The 19,289-nt window shown below is 30.3% G+C and overlaps 2 protein-coding genes across 8 annotated transcripts; one reads left to right on the top strand and one right to left on the bottom strand.

Annotated features, from left to right (window-relative positions):
• The first annotated feature begins 4,597 nt into the window (after positions 1-4,597).
• LOC124832662 (beta-glucosidase 18-like) lies at positions 4,598-11,460 on the top strand. The gene is made up of 12 exons (XM_047306924.2): positions 4,598-4,781; positions 4,897-4,963; positions 5,051-5,109; positions 8,599-8,674; positions 8,982-9,056; positions 9,137-9,224; positions 9,302-9,557; positions 9,730-9,845; positions 9,920-10,172; positions 10,274-10,373; positions 10,607-10,715; positions 10,865-11,460. Exons 1-12 carry the CDS (start codon positions 4,635-4,637, stop codon positions 11,070-11,072), a joined length of 1,554 nt encoding a protein of 517 aa, XP_047162880.1. The 5' UTR covers positions 4,598-4,634; the 3' UTR covers positions 11,073-11,460.
• A 1,112-nt stretch (positions 11,461-12,572) lies between these two features.
• LOC124832679 (Pseudouridine synthase family protein) lies at positions 12,573-17,696 on the bottom strand. 7 transcript variants are annotated; one of them, XR_015779869.1, is made up of 11 exons: positions 17,402-17,696; positions 17,173-17,301; positions 16,820-17,074; positions 16,653-16,734; positions 15,483-15,598; positions 15,346-15,400; positions 15,021-15,132; positions 14,388-14,557; positions 13,443-13,711; positions 13,200-13,310; positions 12,573-12,882 (listed from the first exon to the last, which is right to left on the bottom strand). XR_015779869.1 is itself a non-coding variant. In XM_088091905.1 (10 exons), exons 1-10 carry the CDS (start codon positions 17,641-17,643, stop codon positions 13,253-13,255), a joined length of 1,488 nt encoding a protein of 495 aa, XP_087948031.1. In that variant the 5' UTR covers positions 17,644-17,696; the 3' UTR covers positions 12,934-13,252. The 7 variants fall into 7 exon arrangements, 3 of the variants coding, with proteins under 3 accessions (XP_087948031.1, XP_087948032.1, XP_047162900.1); XR_015779868.1 differs by having other exon boundaries at positions 12,573-12,815; XR_015779871.1 differs by having other exon boundaries at positions 12,573-12,815; positions 13,388-13,711; positions 17,402-17,695.
• Between the last annotated feature and the right edge of the window lie 1,593 nt (positions 17,697-19,289).

Below are 19,289 nucleotides of genomic sequence, written 5' to 3'. Positions count from 1 at the left end.
TGGGAAAAAATATTTTAATTTCTATTAAAATCTTTAAAATAAACTCAGATATATGAAATGATGAACAATTATCTTAAAAATATAGAGAGGAAACGGAAAAAATATAATAATTTCTTTTAAATGAAGTTAGAATAGTTAACATTTTTTTTATTTATGAGTGTTTAACTCACATAATAAAATATTTATTTTTTATTTTATTTAAATCACTTATATATTTAGATAAATTAAGCTCTTTACAAAATTTGTGTTATAGGAGAGATAAATAACTGTTGTCCGAAATTAGATAAATAAATAAATAGAAAATAGAATCCCAATAACAGGCTGTATTTTGGATTTTAGTAACAAATTTTTGGAATCAATTATACCGAGAGGATGTTTGTTGCATTTTGTACAAAAATGCTTTTTATAACTTAGAAATTTGTTGAAAATGATCAATTTTAGTGGATTTCATGTTACATTTCTATATCTAAGTTTTGAAATCATATCAACAAAAGCATACTTTTAAAAAAATTAAAAAATTAAAAAAAACACGTGTCGTTAACATTTTCTCCAATATACCATCACGTTTTTTTTCTTAGTCACCAACTTTTTTTAAATACTTCTAGAACTTTCAACATGACAGCGACGGAATATATTTGTTTTTTTAAATAATATTAGAAAATAGTGTGATTTAACTTTTCTTTTTCATCTTCTATCAAAATGATCGCCATAACACCTTATAGTATAAAAGAAAATACTAAATATGTGTACCATAATTTAGGATATAAAGTAATATAAAAAAATATATACATAATGTCCTTAAAATTTTCCAAACAGTTAAAAAACTACACATGTACACGAAAGTTTCCCAAAATATAATAATTTGAAATGCTATAGAAATATTTTTAATTATTTATAAATATATTTAAAACATTAAAACTTAAAATTGCATCTTTCTAATAGTCTAATTGTTGCCCAATATCATTTCTTACAATTTCATTTATTCATGTATATCATATAATGGTTAAATTATATACCAACAATAAAAAAGGTGGGCTAATGTAAATAAAATAGTTCAACTTCATTTAAAATAAGTAACATATTTCCAATTGTTTTAATTAATAAAAGTAACATACAATTCTAACATTCAATTCATTACTTTATACATCACTAATTTTATTTCCGAATACATATGTATTAAGTAGATTCATAAATAATGTACATATCACCTCCTACCCTTGCCTCATATAGGAGTTATAGTTATATATATATCAAAGTTACACATCTTCTTTTTCAAAGCATGACAAAAATTCTATATTTATAAGTTTAATCAATCATAAAAAATCTCAAAAATAGAATTTTTTTTAACTTTCATAACTGAACAAATTCATCTACGAGAGTAAATTTTCCTGATACACAACCTAAAAAAGATCAATGTAGTATTTCTTCGTTGGAAACCTCTACGGTATCCTTAATCCATAAAATCAACATAACAAAATTCTTAGCACATTTTCATAATATATAGTTGATACAATACATTTAAATTTTCAATCATTACTTAAACTTAATTTAAATATTACATATGTATGTTACCTCAATCTAAACTCATCTCATGAAAATCAATCACATTATTATTTATTTCAATTTATGTGTTAATAATTTATCATTTATTTTTTATTTTATTAACATGATATTCAAATACAATATTTTCAACGATTAGCTCAAAACGAAGAAAATAATTTCTCTAACCACAAATATCTAATCAAAGATCCCAACGATCAAAGTAAAGATTCATATGTCTAAGATCAATTGTCAAAATTTTAATTTGAAACAATAGTTACGAATTGGAAATCAAAATTTTACTAAGACTACATATCCAAAACCTAAAATAGGATGGCACCCAGCACCCTACACCTGACGTCCAATGCTAAATTCATTAGTGTTCATTGCCCAACTTTCCCAAACTGACGCCCAACGTGTTGTACCACTGGAGCCACTGACTATTGGGAGCACCCAACAGTCCAAAAGTGATGCTCGATGCATTGGACCTTTAAAGCTTTCTGACTTGCGTTTTACAAATAATATACCCAATGGTCTTATGCTATTACTCGGTGTTGTATCAGCAAACAACCCTGATTCAACTAAATTAAGTCACCTAATCTTCAAACCTAAGTCATTTTAGCTTCTCTTTAGTGGAAGATTCATTATTTAGTTCAAAAAGGACCTTCAAAATGGTATATTGGATTATTTTAACACAGTTAAATCAATCCCACTATAAAAAAACTCAATCAAACATATTATTCTATCCAAAACAAAATCAATTAGCTTAGGAATTTAAAAATCACAACACAGATTAAATTCATCTATTCAGACAATACAAATCAACATGCAAAGGTTATGATAATCAGTTTTCCTTACCTTAAAGGAAAGTCCTTACTTAGAAACTTCACACAAATAGTCAAACAACTCTAACTACACATACAATACTCAGATTAATGATTATATTGTACCCTTATAACTACAAAAGAGTAGAAAAAACACTTATAATTATTCAAAAACACATATATAACTACTCAAAGACACATGCAATCATTTATCCCTTAATAGAGTATATACAAACAAAACGAAAATTGAATCAAGAAAAGAAAAAAAAATTACTTTATTAACAAAACTTATTGAGTAGTATGGTAACTCTTGACCCTATAAGTTATATGATATAATTGAGTCTTCAAAATAAATAAAAAATTAAAATCTAAAAAATATGAAGAAATTTAATTAAAAAAAATTATACTGAGATAAATGTTTCTTTTCATAAATTAAATCTCATTTAAAGAACTTTAATTTATAACTTTATCATCTATAAAACTCATTTTCTATTCTTAACCCATTTTCCTAACACTTCACATGCCTAAAAAATTAAGTTTAAATATTTCGTTGATTATTCTTGTAAATTAAGTTATACATTAAATAAAATTACACTGAGATAGTATCTTTGTTCAACCGCCTTGGTAAAAAAATGAGAAAAAAAAATGACGAGAAAGAAATGTTGACGATAATCTTGATGATATATTTTAAAATTTTGTATGGTGCTTATGTTGCACAAGTGTGGTCTCACCCAGCATGATTATAACAATACAACAGTAAATTCTCTCAACCTTAACAAAATAACGATAAACAAACAAGACTGTGTTTTGAAGGTATTTTTTCCTTGCCAAGGGTTTTTTGTTTAGAGATTAACCAAATTTCAGAAACAAGCTTTTTCTTATTTAAGTTCAACATAGATAATGAAAATTGACAAATTTCATAAAAAATATAAAACTATCAAATGCAATAAAACAAGTTACATATATATATATATATATATATATATATATATATATATATATATATATATATATATTTCAATAGTTAGTAAATTATCATTTCTAATTTTAATAATTGGTAATATATGTTGACAAAAGACAGTTTTAACAATAACATCATGGTTGACATTGACAATTTTGCCAACATCTCATGTGAAGATGTTATCATGACATTAAAATAACATAATCAATCATAGTGTTGGAAGTCCCACATCGACTAGAGATAAGGCCAAAATATAATATATATATATATATATATATATATATATATAAATATAAGTGAGGTAAACCTCACATTAGAAGCCGGTTTTGTAGGGTTGAGTTAGGCTTTAAACCCACTTTCTAATATGGTATCAGAGCCAGGTTAGAGCCTATCCTAGCGAGTTCTAAGTGGACATTCTATTCTTCTATTCCACCCACTATCGGGCCGTTATCGGACCACCCAATTTCTACTATCACGCACGAGATGTCTATACCTCTGCGTGAAGGGGGTGTGTTGGAAGTCTCACATCGACTAGAGATAAGGCCAAAATATAATATATATATATATATATATATATATATATATATATATATATATATATATATATATATAAGTGAGGTAAACCTCACCTTACAAGCCGGTTTTGTGGGGTTGAGTTAGGCTTTAAACCCACTTTCTAATACATAGAAACTAAAATTAAAAGAAAAAAAAAAGTTAAAAATTAAAACAACTTATATTCGAGAAATAAAACATTAACTAAGAGTTTTAGCAAGTATAACTCGTACATTTGATTAAATTTGGTATTTTGCTAAAAAAAAAATTCTGGTTGTATATATCCTACAAATTAAAAAGAATATGCTAAATTTCTAATTTATCATCATATTAAATAATTTATAGTATTTTTTTATTGGTTATTTTAATTCAAAAAATTTAAACGGGTCTCTTTCATAAAATATTTTCCAAAAAATAAACGAGTTGGCCGATAACGTATCAAATATAAAAAGAAAAAATATCAATGTCTCTATATTATATATAAACAGATAATTTTAAAAAAAAAATTAATATACACGAAAATATTAACAAACTTATTATCCAACCAAGGCACTAGTTTTGAGGTGGAAAATGAATATTTAGAATAATAAAATCAAAGCGGGAGACGAAAGGACAAAATAGTCCCTGTCACTATCCATGTCCCTCGATATGGGCCTCATCAACATGCGAAGGCACTGTGCTGTTCTCTCTAATGGTTGATGATAGGTCGTTTGCATATAAATATTTGTTCCTCCACATTTCCTCAAACACAGAAAACAATGGAACCTCCACTTCTACCACTCTTCGCACTCTCCATTCTCTTCCTATCTTCTGCTGCTTCTCATTCTCTCTCCCTCAAAGAGGATTCAAATTCATCTCCATTTCCGCCCAACTTTCTTTTCGGAACTGCATCTTCCTCATATCAGGTTCTTTCTCTGTAAAATACTGTCACTATATATATATATATATATATTTCTCTTCCTTTTCTTCTTCTTTTCTCCACCGAATGATTTTGCCAAACAAAACGAACCGTTTTTGCAGATTGAAGGAGCTTACTTGGCTGACGGAAAGGGGCTAAATAATTGGGATGTTTTCACTCACAAACCAGGTTCACATTCTTATTACTCCATATTTTCTAAAACACTTATTGTTTATTTAGAAAAAATCCAATGGTATGAATGGTTTTACATTTCAGGAACTGTGACGGATGGAAGTAATGGTGACGTTGCCGATGACCATTATCATCGCTATAAGGTATCATCTTCTATTTCTGTCTCTATAGGGAAACTTATGGACACAAATAATTATCACTTTATCAAACAAAACACAGTCCTCAATTATAATTTGAAAGATGTGTTTCAAACCTTCCAACAAGACAACTTCTCTAAAATTAACTTTTTATTATTTTTAATTTAAATAAACATATCCACCGTCCCTTCAATCCATCTCCCTTTCACTTCTTTTAGAACAACTACATAACAAACCTTCACATGCTCTTCTGTTGTACACAAAATATCTCTACAACCTTTCACCACTAAATATGTAAAACAAATGGAAATAATTATTCTAACCACTCAATTTTCGCTAAAATATTAAATACATATTTAATAAGAAAAGTTTTGTAAATTTGAGTGGTTCTTAATCTATCATCACTAAAAAAATAATATATATTAACAGAGAATCTTTCGTCACTTTCTCAATTTAAATTATTTAGATCTTTTTTTTATAAATGAGCAGTTTTAGTTTAAATTATTGTCAAAAAATAGAAATAAAAAATTATATAATTGTGAGTCTTAACATGTAGAAGCTGTTTAAATAGGAGTCTTTTTCAATGAAGTTTCCCTTTAAACAAATTATTTCAAGTCAATCCAACAACTTTTGTTGGCACTGTATCATACCATCAAACTAAATAATTATTAAACAATAACAAACCACGCACTGGGGAGCAGCCGATATTTTTTTTTAATTTTAATTTCTTTTAGTGAGTGTTATTTTATTTACATTTTATTTTTCATTTTTGACTAATTTTTTTTAGAAAGTGAATTTTAAGTCTAACTCAATTCATAAAATTAAAATATGAGATTTATATTTCATTTATATATTATAATTTAGTTTTATTTATAGTCGATGTGGATCTTCTAGTATGTAAAATAAATATAGAGGACAAATAATTTCTTTTATTGTTAGATCCATTTCAATCTAAACCATACTTAAGTAAGTTGAAATATAAGATTTTTTAAATTCATATGTATTTTTTATTAAAGATAAGATGCCAACATCTATTATTTCTTTTATTTCATAAGAGAAATATACGTTGGTGTGATAATATTTTGTTGTTCATAACTTAAAAATAAAGTCAATCACTTGATGTTGCTCAATGTCTAACGCTTTTTAATGAATTTAATAGTTGTATTGACATGATGGTTCCGGCAAACTCCAAAATAATGTCAAATTTAACGTTTAATGCCTATTTATTAAAATGAAAATCAATGTTATATTTATTTTTTCTTTCTATTTCTCTCTTCTTATTATATTATATAATCTATAAATCCATCAAATTTACTATTATTCCTATATAGATTATTAAAGCATTTTGTTTTAGTGTCTATAAATAATTTTGTAAAAAGAATAGAAGTTTGGAAGTTGAGATCTAGGATAAGATGGCATGAAGATGTGCGACAATAAATATAAAAGAGGAGGATAAGATAGTTTTTGTCATGAACCTAACATGTGGTGGGAAAAGTTGTATATTCAATAAATGAGACACATCACACAGATGTGGGAAATGTTGCTTCTGTCTCCAAAATATCTCTTCTTAAAACACTTGTCTTCTGTGGTGTCGAGGTTTTTCAGAAGTTAAATTAAAAATAGAAAATAGACATGTTTTTTTTCATAATAGAATATTGTCTTTATTAAAACTTAAAATATAAAAATCTATTTTTTTAATAAAATGAGAGTATTGATTAATTAAATTTATTTTAAAATATCGAAACTACAATAAATTTTCCGACCAAGAAAAAAAGAGGTACGTGGATATTAAAATTTAAATTCAAGAAGATGTGGATGAGATTAAAAATGGCACAAAAAGTCAACAATGTGGTGAATGCATAAATGAGTTTATGTGATGGGCACTTCATATTTATACACTGCCTCAATGTCTTTGCTTGTCACTTGCAAGGACACATAGATATGGGTCACTGCGAATTTCCAAAATCTAATTCAAAGCCAATCTAAATCTAGACATTTTTAATTTATTTATAATTTTTTAAATTTCAATTTCAATAATTCAACTGAATTTCAAATTTATTTAAAATTCAGTTAAATTATTCAAATTTAAAAAATTAATTTTTAATATTTAATACATATTTTATGTGAAATTAGCTGTTATGATTGTTATTTGATTTGAATATTTCACTACATACATATGATTTCTTAATTGTAGTAAATGATATCCTTTTAGTGAAAAATATGGATAGAATATGAATTGGAATTTTAAAATTTTTTATCCAAAATTTAGTTTAAACATGATCTAAATTTAAGTACTTCGACTGAAATTAGATTTAAAATCCAAATCTATATTCTTAAGTAAAATTATTTATTAATAAATAACAAAATTAAAATAATTTAAAATTAGTGTGTGTATATGTATATATATTTTTTGTAAGAATACTTTTTAGAATCAAAATTGGTTATATTTCATAAGATGTTAATTAATAATCTAAAAAAGCGGACTAGTTTATTATGTTTTCTGTATTTATTTTGAGTATGACGTATGTCACTCTCTAGTAAGAATAAAGGGTATATAATATAAAATTTAGTATTTAAATATAATAGTTAAAGATATTACTTGCTATTTTTTAGTAAAAAAATATATTTATGAACTTATTAATAATTTTTTATAATGAATATTTTTTTATTAATATGTAAAAATAATTAATTTAAAGATAAAAACAAATAAATAAATCTGATGTTTTAATAAAGTGAGAGTATTAATTAGTTTAATTTGTTTTAAAAATTGAATATATAATAATTTCAGACCAAGAAAAAAGAAAAGTACGTGGATATTAAAATTCGAAAATAGGAAGTTTCGGATGTTCACGCTACATTGAATGTGTGTACCTATATGGGCCATCCTGCATTAACGTCTTGTCTTTTCACATTAAGCCGGTAGTGTGGTGCATAGTGACGGAATTTATTGACCTACTTTTTTTTAATTAAATTGAAAATTAACTAAAAATTATTAGAAATATTTAATATATATATATATAATAACCAAAATATAATTATAAAAAATAACTGAATAATTTAGCATGTAAAAATAGTAATTCTTTCAATTTATTTAGTTAAATACTTTTCATTAATTAATTCTATATATTAAAAATCTTAATTTAATTAAGTATGTATATATTTAATATTATTCTGTTCGTTGGTTAGTTGGTGAGGGTTCCCGCAAGTTATAGGATGAGATCATGAATTTCGTGGTAACAATAATAACCAATCGACACAACTTCACATTAGTCTAACTAAATATAAATAAAGCGTTTGAAAATGACGAGCTTCTTTGAAATAAAAAAAAAAAAAAAAGTAGAAAATGGTCGTTTAGACATTTTCAAAAATATATATTTATAAACATTTTTAGACATATTTGAAATATCATTTTGGAAAATATATTTTTTTTACTGGTCGTAGTTCTATTGATTCAATCCAACTTACTATTGGATGGATATATCACTTGAAAAACAGGAAGATGTGGATCTTATGGAACACATTGGAGTGAACAGTTATCGCATGTCATTATCATGGACCAGAATTCTGCCCAGTAAGTTTTCTTTTAATTAACAAATTAATTACACTTTTTATTTTAAATTCTTAAATGTTTAATTTTTATTTTTAAATTTTAATTCTACAATTTCATCCCCACACCCACACATTAAAATAACCTTCTCAAACAATGAATAATGCATTAGTTTTATTATCAGTAGAACATACAAATATTTAACTGATTAACTTATTTGAAAAAAAATTATAAATATAATGATTAATTTTCACCAAAAGCTGAAAACATTATTTAACAAATGCATTTACTTTTTTATATCTCTAACCGCTGCATTGTAAATTTGATCCAGAGGGTAGATTCGGCAAGGTGAATCAGGCTGGCATTGATTACTATAACAGGCTAATTAATCTACTTCTCTCCAGAGGTTTCATTCTTTTGATATCATTATTATTATTCTGTACTTTTTCTATCTCTAACTCTCTTCATTTTCTTGTTTTGTTTTAGGAATAGAACCTTTTGTGACAATATCACACTATGATATTCCTCAAGAAGCTGTGGATAGATATGACGGTTGGCTAAGTCCTGAGATTGCGTAAGTAGTTCTGATATGAACACATAATAAAAGTATAATGAAAGAGTATGCTCACAAATATACGTTGATTTCTGTAGGAAGGATTTCACGTATTATGCAGACGTATGCTTCAAGAACTTCGGTGACAGAGTGAAATACTGGATCACATTTAATGAACCAAACGTTGCATTTATTCGTGGCTATAGAATCGGGATATGGCCACCTGGTCGTTGCTCTGGTTCATTTGGGAATTGCAGCGTTGGTGGGAACTCAGAGAAGGAACCTTTCATTGTAGGCCATAACTTTCTCTTAGCCCATGGCTCTATCGTTGAGCTCTACAGAACCAAATATCAGGTATTAATTTATGCAGTGGAAATTTGTATTTATTGATAGTTAATCATATTTCTAGTTCATCTGCGATCTGGAACACTAAGGTAACTTATAAAAGACAGAGGGAGAGGAATAGATAGTGTGAATTAAGAGTGTCCAAATATCAGCAATCTTACGCGCAAGGTTTGAATGACAGAAAATTCAGGGAGGGAAAATTGGACTTGCCTCGCATACCATGTGGTTTGAACCCATCAGCAACTCCACAGAAGACAAGATGGCTCTTGAGAGAGCTCAAGCATTTTATATGAATTGGTAAATGCCTTTGTTATATTTTGTCATTGAATGAATGCATGCATCAAAATTGTTTATGCTGGTGAAACATGCAGGTTTTTGGACCCAGCTATCCGAGGGGATTATCCGATAGAAATGCGTGAAATATTAGGAGACGACCTCCCACCAGTTCCAGAAGTCCTAAAAAGAATAAAACCTTCAATAGATTTCATTGGAGTAAACCACTATACCAGTTACTTTGTAAAGGACTGTCTCTACTCAGTGTGTGAACCAGGACTAGGGTCTACAAGGACAGAAGGTTCTGCTCTAACATGGGCTCATGTCAATGGCAGGACCATTGGAAAACCGGTGTGTATATATGAAACCCTGTGTTATAGCTTTTCTAGATCGAAGACCGTGCACCTGCAGTTTGGAAAATAATGTTAATCGTTATGAGTTGATGCATGCAGACTTCACTTGACTGGTTGTTCATTTACCCAGAAGGAATGGAGAAGATTGTGACTTACATTTGGGAGAGGTTCAAGATACCAATATTCGTTACTGAAAATGGTGAGTACAAATACCGATCACTCTTCCCTCCAATCTACAAACAAAACATTTCTAACATTATTACACATATTTTGTTAAGCTAATTCTTACAAGTTTATTAATATGAACAAAACAAAGATTTCCAACTAGAAATAATAGATAAAACCATGCTGGCTGTGTTAAATGGAGATTAACAATATTAAAACTGTTTATATTCCTTCCTTGGTTTGAACTGTATATATTGTCTTGCGCAGGAGTTGGGTGGAAGGAAGAACCCAACCTCACCATTGAGGAAATGATCAATGATGAGGACAGAATAGACTACGTACGTGCTTATTTGGATGCCTTGGTAACAGCAATAAGGTGTTGACATACCCATCTTTGTTCGAAAGTTATACAAACCAAACTTGCACATTTTTTTTTTGTTGATCAAATATTATGAAATAAGTAATTAGAAAGAAAACATGCATGATAACCCTTGTTGGTTAAGAAATTGTTTGTTGCATTAACAGGAAAGGAGTAGATGTGAGAGGGTACTTTTTGTGGTCTTTGCTTGACAACTTTGAGTGGACTGATGGATCCGAAATAAGGTTTGGACTTCATCGTGTGGACTATGACACTCTGGAAAGAACTCCAAGAATGTCTGCTTCTTGGTACAAAACCTTCATTGCTCTTCATGGCTTCGGCCCTGGCGCCAAGCCTCTACACACTCAAGAGTGACAAAGAATCAATGGAATGGTATATGGTTTTCTGTCATGGAAGAATAAAAGCAGTTCTTTTCCTTCGTGGTATTATTAATGGGCCACTGAAACGGAAGCAGAAGATGCTCACATATGGATGAAAGTCTACTCGTAATTCTTTTGCTTTTTTTTTCTTTTTATTGTGATATATTGTCCAGTACAATACCTCTTTAATTTTTTAGTCACGTCCCGCTCATTCACCTATTTTGGAATGGACTTTGTCAAATATAGGCGAGACAAGAAATTAATGGGGTGGAAAAGTTTAAGTGTGTACTTATTGTTGTAGTTTTCTTTAGACTTTTGGGGCCCAATCTTTTTGTAAGTGTCATTTGTGATCTATAACAAACAATTTGGATTTATTATTTGTATATAGGTCGATTCAAAGTCATATTTTATTAAATATATATGGATGATTGAAATTTAGAAGAAAATGATGATGGTGATAGGGTCAACATTATGAATGTTACACAAAAATTTTTAAAAATGGTATATTTTTGGGTTTCACTAAAATGACTATTATTTATTTTATAGATATTATTAATTTTTTCTTGATAAGAATTTGACTTCATTTGTATTCTTCTGTAAGGATATAATGTTATAAAAGATATTAGAATTTAGAAATAATTATAAAATGAGAACTTGTCTTAATTTAAGAAATACCTGTTTATGTAAATATATATTTCCACTTCGTTGCATCCTTTTCTATCTTTTATATTTACTTACCTTTCTTTTAACAAACTAGTTCATGCACTTTTGTCTTTGTATGTGTTGTGCCCAGTAATTAAAAAGTTGTCTGCATATCATATCAAATAACGATCAAGTGGTTTCATATACAACTTTGATCTATCCATTTATAGAAAATTTCAATTACTTCAATTCCTCCTAATAAACTCGTCAGTACTTTATCTTCCGATTCTCTCTGCAGTGTTGTATAATCTCAGGTGTGCATTTTCTTTTTTCCCCTATTGCTTTTCGTTTCCTTGTAGAACATATTGCTCGTTCATAATAATAAGATAACTCGTCTTCTCAAATCAGTAACATTGCAGAAATTTTAATTATGCATTATTGATGACTACAAAGTTCACATGGACTCTCAGAATCCCTTGAGCATTTACGAATGTAGGAATTTTTCAAAACCAAGCAAAAAAGAGCGTCAATAGGAAGTGATCACACGCAGACTCGCAAAATGACTTTGAAAATTAATCATAAATTTTCAACAGTTGTCAACCAAATGGAAAAATGCAAAGGAAATGTAGGTTCTAAAAAGAGTTAGTTAGAACAACATTAAATGAAAATTAAGTATATAGTTTGTGATTGCTGCAGTAAATACCACTATGTCATGATTAAGATCCTCACCGGACCTAGTTTAATGAAACCACCTATGAGGTTTACCGGGGAAGAAAGATTAACACGTCTCATTCCCACACCTTTGAATGCAAATGTTTTGTTTTGAATTATGACAATAATAATCTTGAGAAAGTTGAAGCAAAATTATATGAAACTATATTCTTAACTTATGCACCAACTAGTAAAAATGCATAGTTTACAGTACAAGAATGTTGATGATCTCAACGACATTGAACAAAGAGAAAGGACTGAAAATACAAGTCAAATGAAACATAGGTCACTGCCTAGGAGTGAAAAACAATAAAGGACCGCCCATGGACAAAGTGATAGGTGATGTTTCAGAACGAGTAACAGCTAGACATACTCTTAGAAATCCCTGTAATCATATGAACTAGTTGAACCTTAAAATAATTGATGAACAATTGACAAGCATTACATGTTACCTATGCAAAATTAAATTTCTGTTAAAATATTGACGATGTTGATTAAAATAGTTGAAGAGAAAGAACTTTAAAATCATTAGCACGTTAGTAAAAGCAATTGATAGTCATCCTGGCCCAGCACGATACAGAGATTGGCAAAATACAATACAAACAATTTTGTGGTTGATGTGAGCTTAAGACATTAACGGCCTAATCACATGTTACTAATGAGTTGTGTCATTATCTCAGTTCTTCAATCTCATAGTAAAATATATAAAGCTAAATTATCTTCTCAAAAGATACTCCTTTATCAGTGAATGTCTTATCCTCTAGCTTACCTGTTCAGACTTTACTCTGCTAGAAAATGTGCTACAATGACAGCATGCACATTTTAAAACCCTGCATGAAGTCCTCCTCTTTTGCATTTATTTGGGTTTCCCTTTTCAAACCTGAAAATCTCAAAGTCTTCCAATCAGAATGAATGATAGTATACTCACATAAAACTGAGGCATTATGAAAACATAACTATAAAGGTGAATTCCTATCCTCAACACTAGCACACATTTCAAGCATTTTAACACCTCCACCAAGGTGAACCAGATTCGTAGAAGTGTTCGTTATCATCCCATGAAATTTGACATGCTTGAAGGCCAATTGCAACACCTGGCTCTTTTCCATGTTGTGCAATCCAATTTACAACAGCCGTTTCTTTCTCACTCTCACTACTGAAATCTCTCTTGTATTTTCCAAATGGGTTAAGTCCAGGATTACTCATATCCGCAATTGCAGCTGGCATATACATAGAATCACCAATTACTGGTGCTCTACACGCAGCAAATTGAGCTCGAATCTGCATTTAAATTTTAGTTACTATTCATGTACAAAACATAGCTTCTTTCTCTTTAAAGATGATCAAATAAAAGAAATTCCAAGATTCTCTAATTAGGCCCCATTCTGATAAGTTTCTTAATAAACACTAAAAAAAAAGAAAAATAAATAAATAAGTATCTCCTATAATTTAAAAATTAACTCATACATGAACTAATTTTAGATTATGGAAAGAACTTATTCCATTTTTTTTATTTTCCTCTCTTAAAATTACTTATAGAGATGTTTATCCAAATAATCTGTTTTCGAAAACTGCCAAATGTATAAAAAGAACGCAACATTTAAGTGGTTGATACCAGATTTTGGGAGATATAACCACCAAAATAAAGAGGGAACATATTTTCAAATTAAAATCCTCCTTGGAAAAAGTGTATTCTGATATTTAGACCCACTAATGGCAACAGCAGTATATACATTTAACTAACAATGGCAGTGATCAAGAAAAAAATATGTAGAATGAAGTAGACCACGAACTGCTTATCAGTTTACTTGAGGATTAGAAATATCATTCAACTATATCTTCATTAAGTTTTTTAATTGATCAACTATTATTTGTTATAATCTGCCAACACATACGTATTAAAACAGGACCCTTCACTAAAAATGCAAACAATACATAAAATGAACACTAAACAGACCTGATGTGTACGACCAGTAAGAAGGTTGATTTTGCATTCGTAGGCAAAATCTTGATAAGGCCACCCACAATCTTCAACACGGTATTTGTCCTGTATAGCAGGAGTTGGCCAGGGAACCTTTCTGCATTCCTGGATCTCAAGTTGACACATATGCCATCCCTTGATAAAATCTGCATTCAAATCAACACAATGGGTTGAATCCACAATACAAGACCCTTTTTTGAAACTTTTAACCCTAGTTACAAAGCTCACACATATTTGATAGAACTGTCTTGTCCATTAAAATTACTCAGTCAAATAATAACACATCATGCTGCTGCATTACACTAGGCAAGGCTAAACAATTCAAATTATACTCGGTCAAATATCAGACAATCACGTGTGTTCATTAAGGAACTAATTTCCATCTAAGGTAATGCACCTAACCAAAGTATTTGGTTGAGGGGTAAATGACATCTCAATTTCCATCAAATAGTTTGAAACGAATATATTATTCTCAACAGCCAAATCTAATGTCTAAAATTAAGCTTATGAGCCACCAATACCATGATGAGGCATGCATGCTGCTAAAGATAGTCAATGAAAGCACGATTAGCTACTTCTATTGCTAATCCCTCAAACTCATGTGTTTACCTTCAGAAATAAGTCTAGGAGCCATGTTAATAGGACGCATGTAGTGGGTAATGATTCCCGTTGGCATAGGAGAAGATGCAAGAGCCAGATAGAGCTTCTTCACCTTTTTCACCTGAAAAATATTGATTGCACAAGTACTCAGTAACATACAAACAATGAAATTTCAATTACAATCAATTTTTACTTTCGATTGATTAAAAAGTAACCATATCGTGCTGTAACCCTGTCTCACAAGTTTAGATAGCTCATGGCTTATAAGAGTGTGCCCATTCAAGTAGAAGAAGGATATTCTGGCATAAGATATGAAATGGGATCATAGACATACCCTGATTTTACCATGAAAGACAGAGCAATACTCTTTAGTCCTAGCCAACACCACACTGCACGTAATGACATTCCATTACAATCTATGACAGTCAGAATGACAAAGAGCTCAAATTGCTTTTAACATAAATGCAGTACCAGCCTTCAGTGCAATTATCAATTTGATGAGTAGTCATCAAAGGGGCTGTCAATCCCAAGGCACGAGTAGCAAAGGTTGCACAACTTTCTTCAATGTTGTCAGTGGTGCCACCTACCTAACCAAGATTTGAAAAAATAAATTATGGAAAAATCCTAAGAAATTAATTATTTAATCGTGTAAACATATCACAATAAAGGGAAGTTGTGTAAAGGGAAGTAGCTCTTTTGAGTATAGCACATTCCTTTACAATAAGAGCATGGAGAACATCCATGACTCCTTCGTCTTCCTCAATTACCACAGTATCCCCATGTATAAGTAGATACCATGACAGATGATTCAACCGAATCATGAAGATTTCTGCTGGTAAGGATGGGAACACAAAACAGTCGTGTTGTTAGACTTTGATGGAACTTCTTGATCCGTCAATATTTCATTTAGAGCAGGATCAAAATCTGGGTTCGTGACATGCAGGATCACAACCACATAGAAACTATCCGACTTCTTCTTAGTCTCTTCCAATGAATCACTTGCAAACCTAAAACTATACATTCTCAGGTTTCAAGACTCGAAATCTAATCTTCCCTTGGCAATATAAAGAGAACTCCAACTTACTGTGTTTGGTTGGGTGTTAGAAGGCCCTAAGGCACGTCAATTTTAAAGCATGGTATAGTTGCTTCTGGTACATCATTGGCACAATTTGGACATAAATTAATTGCAGATGCGGATCTGACACGTTAAACCAATCTCGGCTTAGTATATTTTTACCTTTGTTCTTTTCTACTAACCATCCCTTAAACCTTAAATCACATTTGAAAACCTATTTTCTAAATTTCAGCCTCCTAAATTCCAATACCAACTGTGTCCTACCACCAACAGATTCAACTATCTGGCCAATCTTAATGTTAGACGCAATGGAATTACGATTGTAGTATGCTGAATCTGAGACATCTGTAAAACCAAAAAGTTAGAACAAACAGTGAAAGCTGAGGACTGGCACAGACAATGAGTACAAAAACCAGTCGATAATCATCTAGCCTGATCTAAATATCAATTTTGACTCACTACAGGATCCGGCACCATCAAGCATAAATAATTACAGAAACATTGTGCTGTGCACATATACGAGAACTAATAAACTTTGATTTTGTAATGTGGAATTGATTACATACTGATGTACCAGCAGGTTTATCCAAAACTACATAGGATTCCGCCACAGCTATGATCCTTGATCTCCAGTCAATCTCATAACACCTAAAAAAGGCTTTAAAATGTCAAATAACATCTTCCCAAAATAATCTAAAATATAAATTCATTCCAACAAACGCTCTGAGTGTACCTAGGAAAGCGTTTGGGGTGCACATGGACTCGCAAATACGTTCCAGGCTCAACAAATTGATCCGCGTGAGTTATACGGAAAGTTTTCTGTGCCTCTCGCACAGTTTTGCCTTTGATAGAAGCTCTTTGGCACAATACCGAAGGTTCCGTTACCTCTTTGAATACCCTAATTTGTTCTTCAGTAGCACTGGGAGGAGGCTGTGGACAAACAAGAGCGTAGTATACAGCTCCAAATTGAATCAGATCCTTAACGTACCTTTACAAAATGAAGCATAGCATTTAATATTACTTGCGTGAAGAAAATATGAGAAAATAATATCTTACGACATGCAGAGGCATAGAAAACACGCTTACAAAGGAGGAAGTTCCAGAGCCTTGCAAATATGTTCTAAAACTGGTCCTCCTTCGGACACGACCAAGTGTTCAACTCTCGGTGGAGTTTTTTGCAACGGACATGGAAGCAATCGATCATACTTCGGGAAACTTAAACAGAAGCAAGTTCAGCATCAAGCAAAACGTGAAGATAGTGGAAAGGAACTAACTATTGGAGACTCGACGCGAACTCTTGAGAATGTTCAGGTACCTATCGGAAGATGTAGAAGCAGTTAAGCTTTCGGAGTCGGTTTTTGAGAATTCAGATTCAGTGGCGAGTGCATTGTAACTGTTGTGTGAACTCCGACAGCACCATGTCGGCGCGTTCTTGTTGCGGTGATTTCTAAGTGCTGTCCGTGAGATACTAAGGGAGCGCCCCGCTGCAGGCACCGCGAGGCTCCGGCAGCCACCAGAGAACAACATTGACGCCACCGTCGCTGCCACCGAGCCCATTCTTACTCTCCTGTCTTCGACTCCGAGCTTCTTCTTCGCAATTATATGGTGGGGCCTAGTTTTTGTTTTGAAGATGGGAATTACTTCCTTAACCCCACAATTACTAACTGCGTGTCCGAAAAGACTAAAATATCCTTTATTACTATACCATACCACCGTTCCTACCACTACTTTCATTACTACCACTGCTGCAAAGACAGAAAAAAAAATACGAAAAAAAAAGTTCATTTCAAAAAACTCTTTTCATAATTCATTTGGCATATTTTATAAAGTTTGTTTCAGAAAAATTCTTCAGAGTATATTATATGCATTTCAGAAAAAAATTCCAAAAATCTTATTTCAAAAAACTTGTTTCAGAATTAAAAGGGTGCACAAAATAATTGTGGAGTATATGAAGTGAAAGCTTTTAAAAATACGTAAACCCATTTATCAGAGAGGTCAATATTGGGTTCCGTCAATGAACTAGGTTTAACATTGGGCCTTCTTTCATATAAATAAAGGATTACTATTGGCACCCCATATTTCTATTAACCCTCACTTTTCAAAATTGGCTTCGATTCAATTTTAATTCTTAAAATTTCGCAAATTTGTTTTTTAAACCTTATAAAATTCTAATAAAATATTTGATTCACCAATTTTTTAATTAATAAATGTTATTTCATGTAACTATATTATTCAATTATTGATAGAAATATTAGCATATCCGAATACGTATTAAGATTTATTATTAAACCTTTCTATTAAGAGTGATGCTCCTTCCATCACCACATCTTCTCCCTCCACCTCCTCAAATTTTTTTAAATCCAAAATTTATCTTTTTTACTTTTTATTTTTATTAGTTTTATCTTTATTTTTTAAAACCCTAACTATTATTTTCTCTCTTTCTCTTAATTTTCACTCCCGTTAACACAAAATTTGACAGAAAAAACTAATTCTACATTATATAAATTTAAAACATTTATAACTTCCGTTTTGAAGTATCATGATTCCATAATATAATTTGCTAAACATTTCTTCCCTACTTCCTTGTCTTTAAAAAACCAAACTTGAAATTTTATGTTTAAAATTACCTTTGTGCTTACAATGGTGCAATGAAAGATAACTATGTTTGATGAGTACAAAATAAAAATGAATAAAAGAAAAAATAGTTAGTTAAGTTTATCTTTTTCTTTCTCTATCAAATTTTGTGTTAACTGAAGTGAAAATTAAGAGAAAGAGAGAAAACGACAGAGGGGAATGTGGGCTTGCTACTGAGAGTGAAAAGGAAAGTGAAAGTGAGAGGGGATTAGGATTAGGGTTTTAAAAAATAAAAAGTAAAATTGGTAAAAATAAAAAGGGTAAATTTAGAATTTAGAATTTAGAATTAAAAAAAAAAGGGAGATGGAGGAGAAGATTGGATGGTGGAGGGAGCATCATTCTTCTATTAAAATCATCCTAAATGATTAGTTGACATTTTATTACTTACACATGTACACAACATTTTCGGTAAAAACAGTTTATCTTTTTGAAAACAGAACGACCAAATTTATAATTAAAAATTTCTAAAATAATAATTGAACATTATGCAAAATTATAGGAAGGAAAAAGTGAATTTAAGCCCCCAAATTTTCGAAATAGTTAGCATGAAATGATAAAAAGGTGTGCAA

Source organism: Vigna umbellata, chromosome 5 (genome assembly GCF_029865625.1).
Source record: "Vigna umbellata cultivar VRB3 chromosome 5, Vumbellata_1.0, whole genome shotgun sequence".
Lineage (NCBI taxonomy): Eukaryota > Viridiplantae > Streptophyta > Magnoliopsida > Fabales > Fabaceae > Vigna > Vigna umbellata.
The sequence above is the reverse complement of the archived record's forward strand: the minus strand, read 5'-3'. Positions and strand labels throughout refer to the sequence as shown.

Excerpts from the sequence above, each read along its gene's own strand:
- LOC124832679 (XM_088091905.1), bottom strand. The coding sequence starts at position 17,643 with ATGGGCTCGGTGGCAGCGACGGTGGCGTCAATGTTGTTCTCTGGTGGC. Across the intron at positions 15,401-15,482 it reads GATAATTGCACTGAAGGCTG|TGTGGTGTTGGCTAGGACTA; the intron begins GTACTGCATTTA and ends CATTACGTGCAG. Across the intron at positions 14,558-15,020 it reads TCCTAGACTTATTTCTGAAG|ATTTTATCAAGGGATGGCAT; the intron begins GTAAACACATGA and ends ATTTGAATGCAG.
- LOC124832662 (XM_047306924.2), top strand. The coding sequence starts at position 4,635 with ATGGAACCTCCACTTCTACCACTCTTCGCACTCTCCATTCTCTTCCTA. Across the intron at positions 9,558-9,729 it reads TCTACAGAACCAAATATCAG|AAAATTCAGGGAGGGAAAAT; the intron begins GTATTAATTTAT and ends TTTGAATGACAG. Across the intron at positions 9,846-9,919 it reads CAAGCATTTTATATGAATTG|GTTTTTGGACCCAGCTATCC; the intron begins GTAAATGCCTTT and ends TGAAACATGCAG.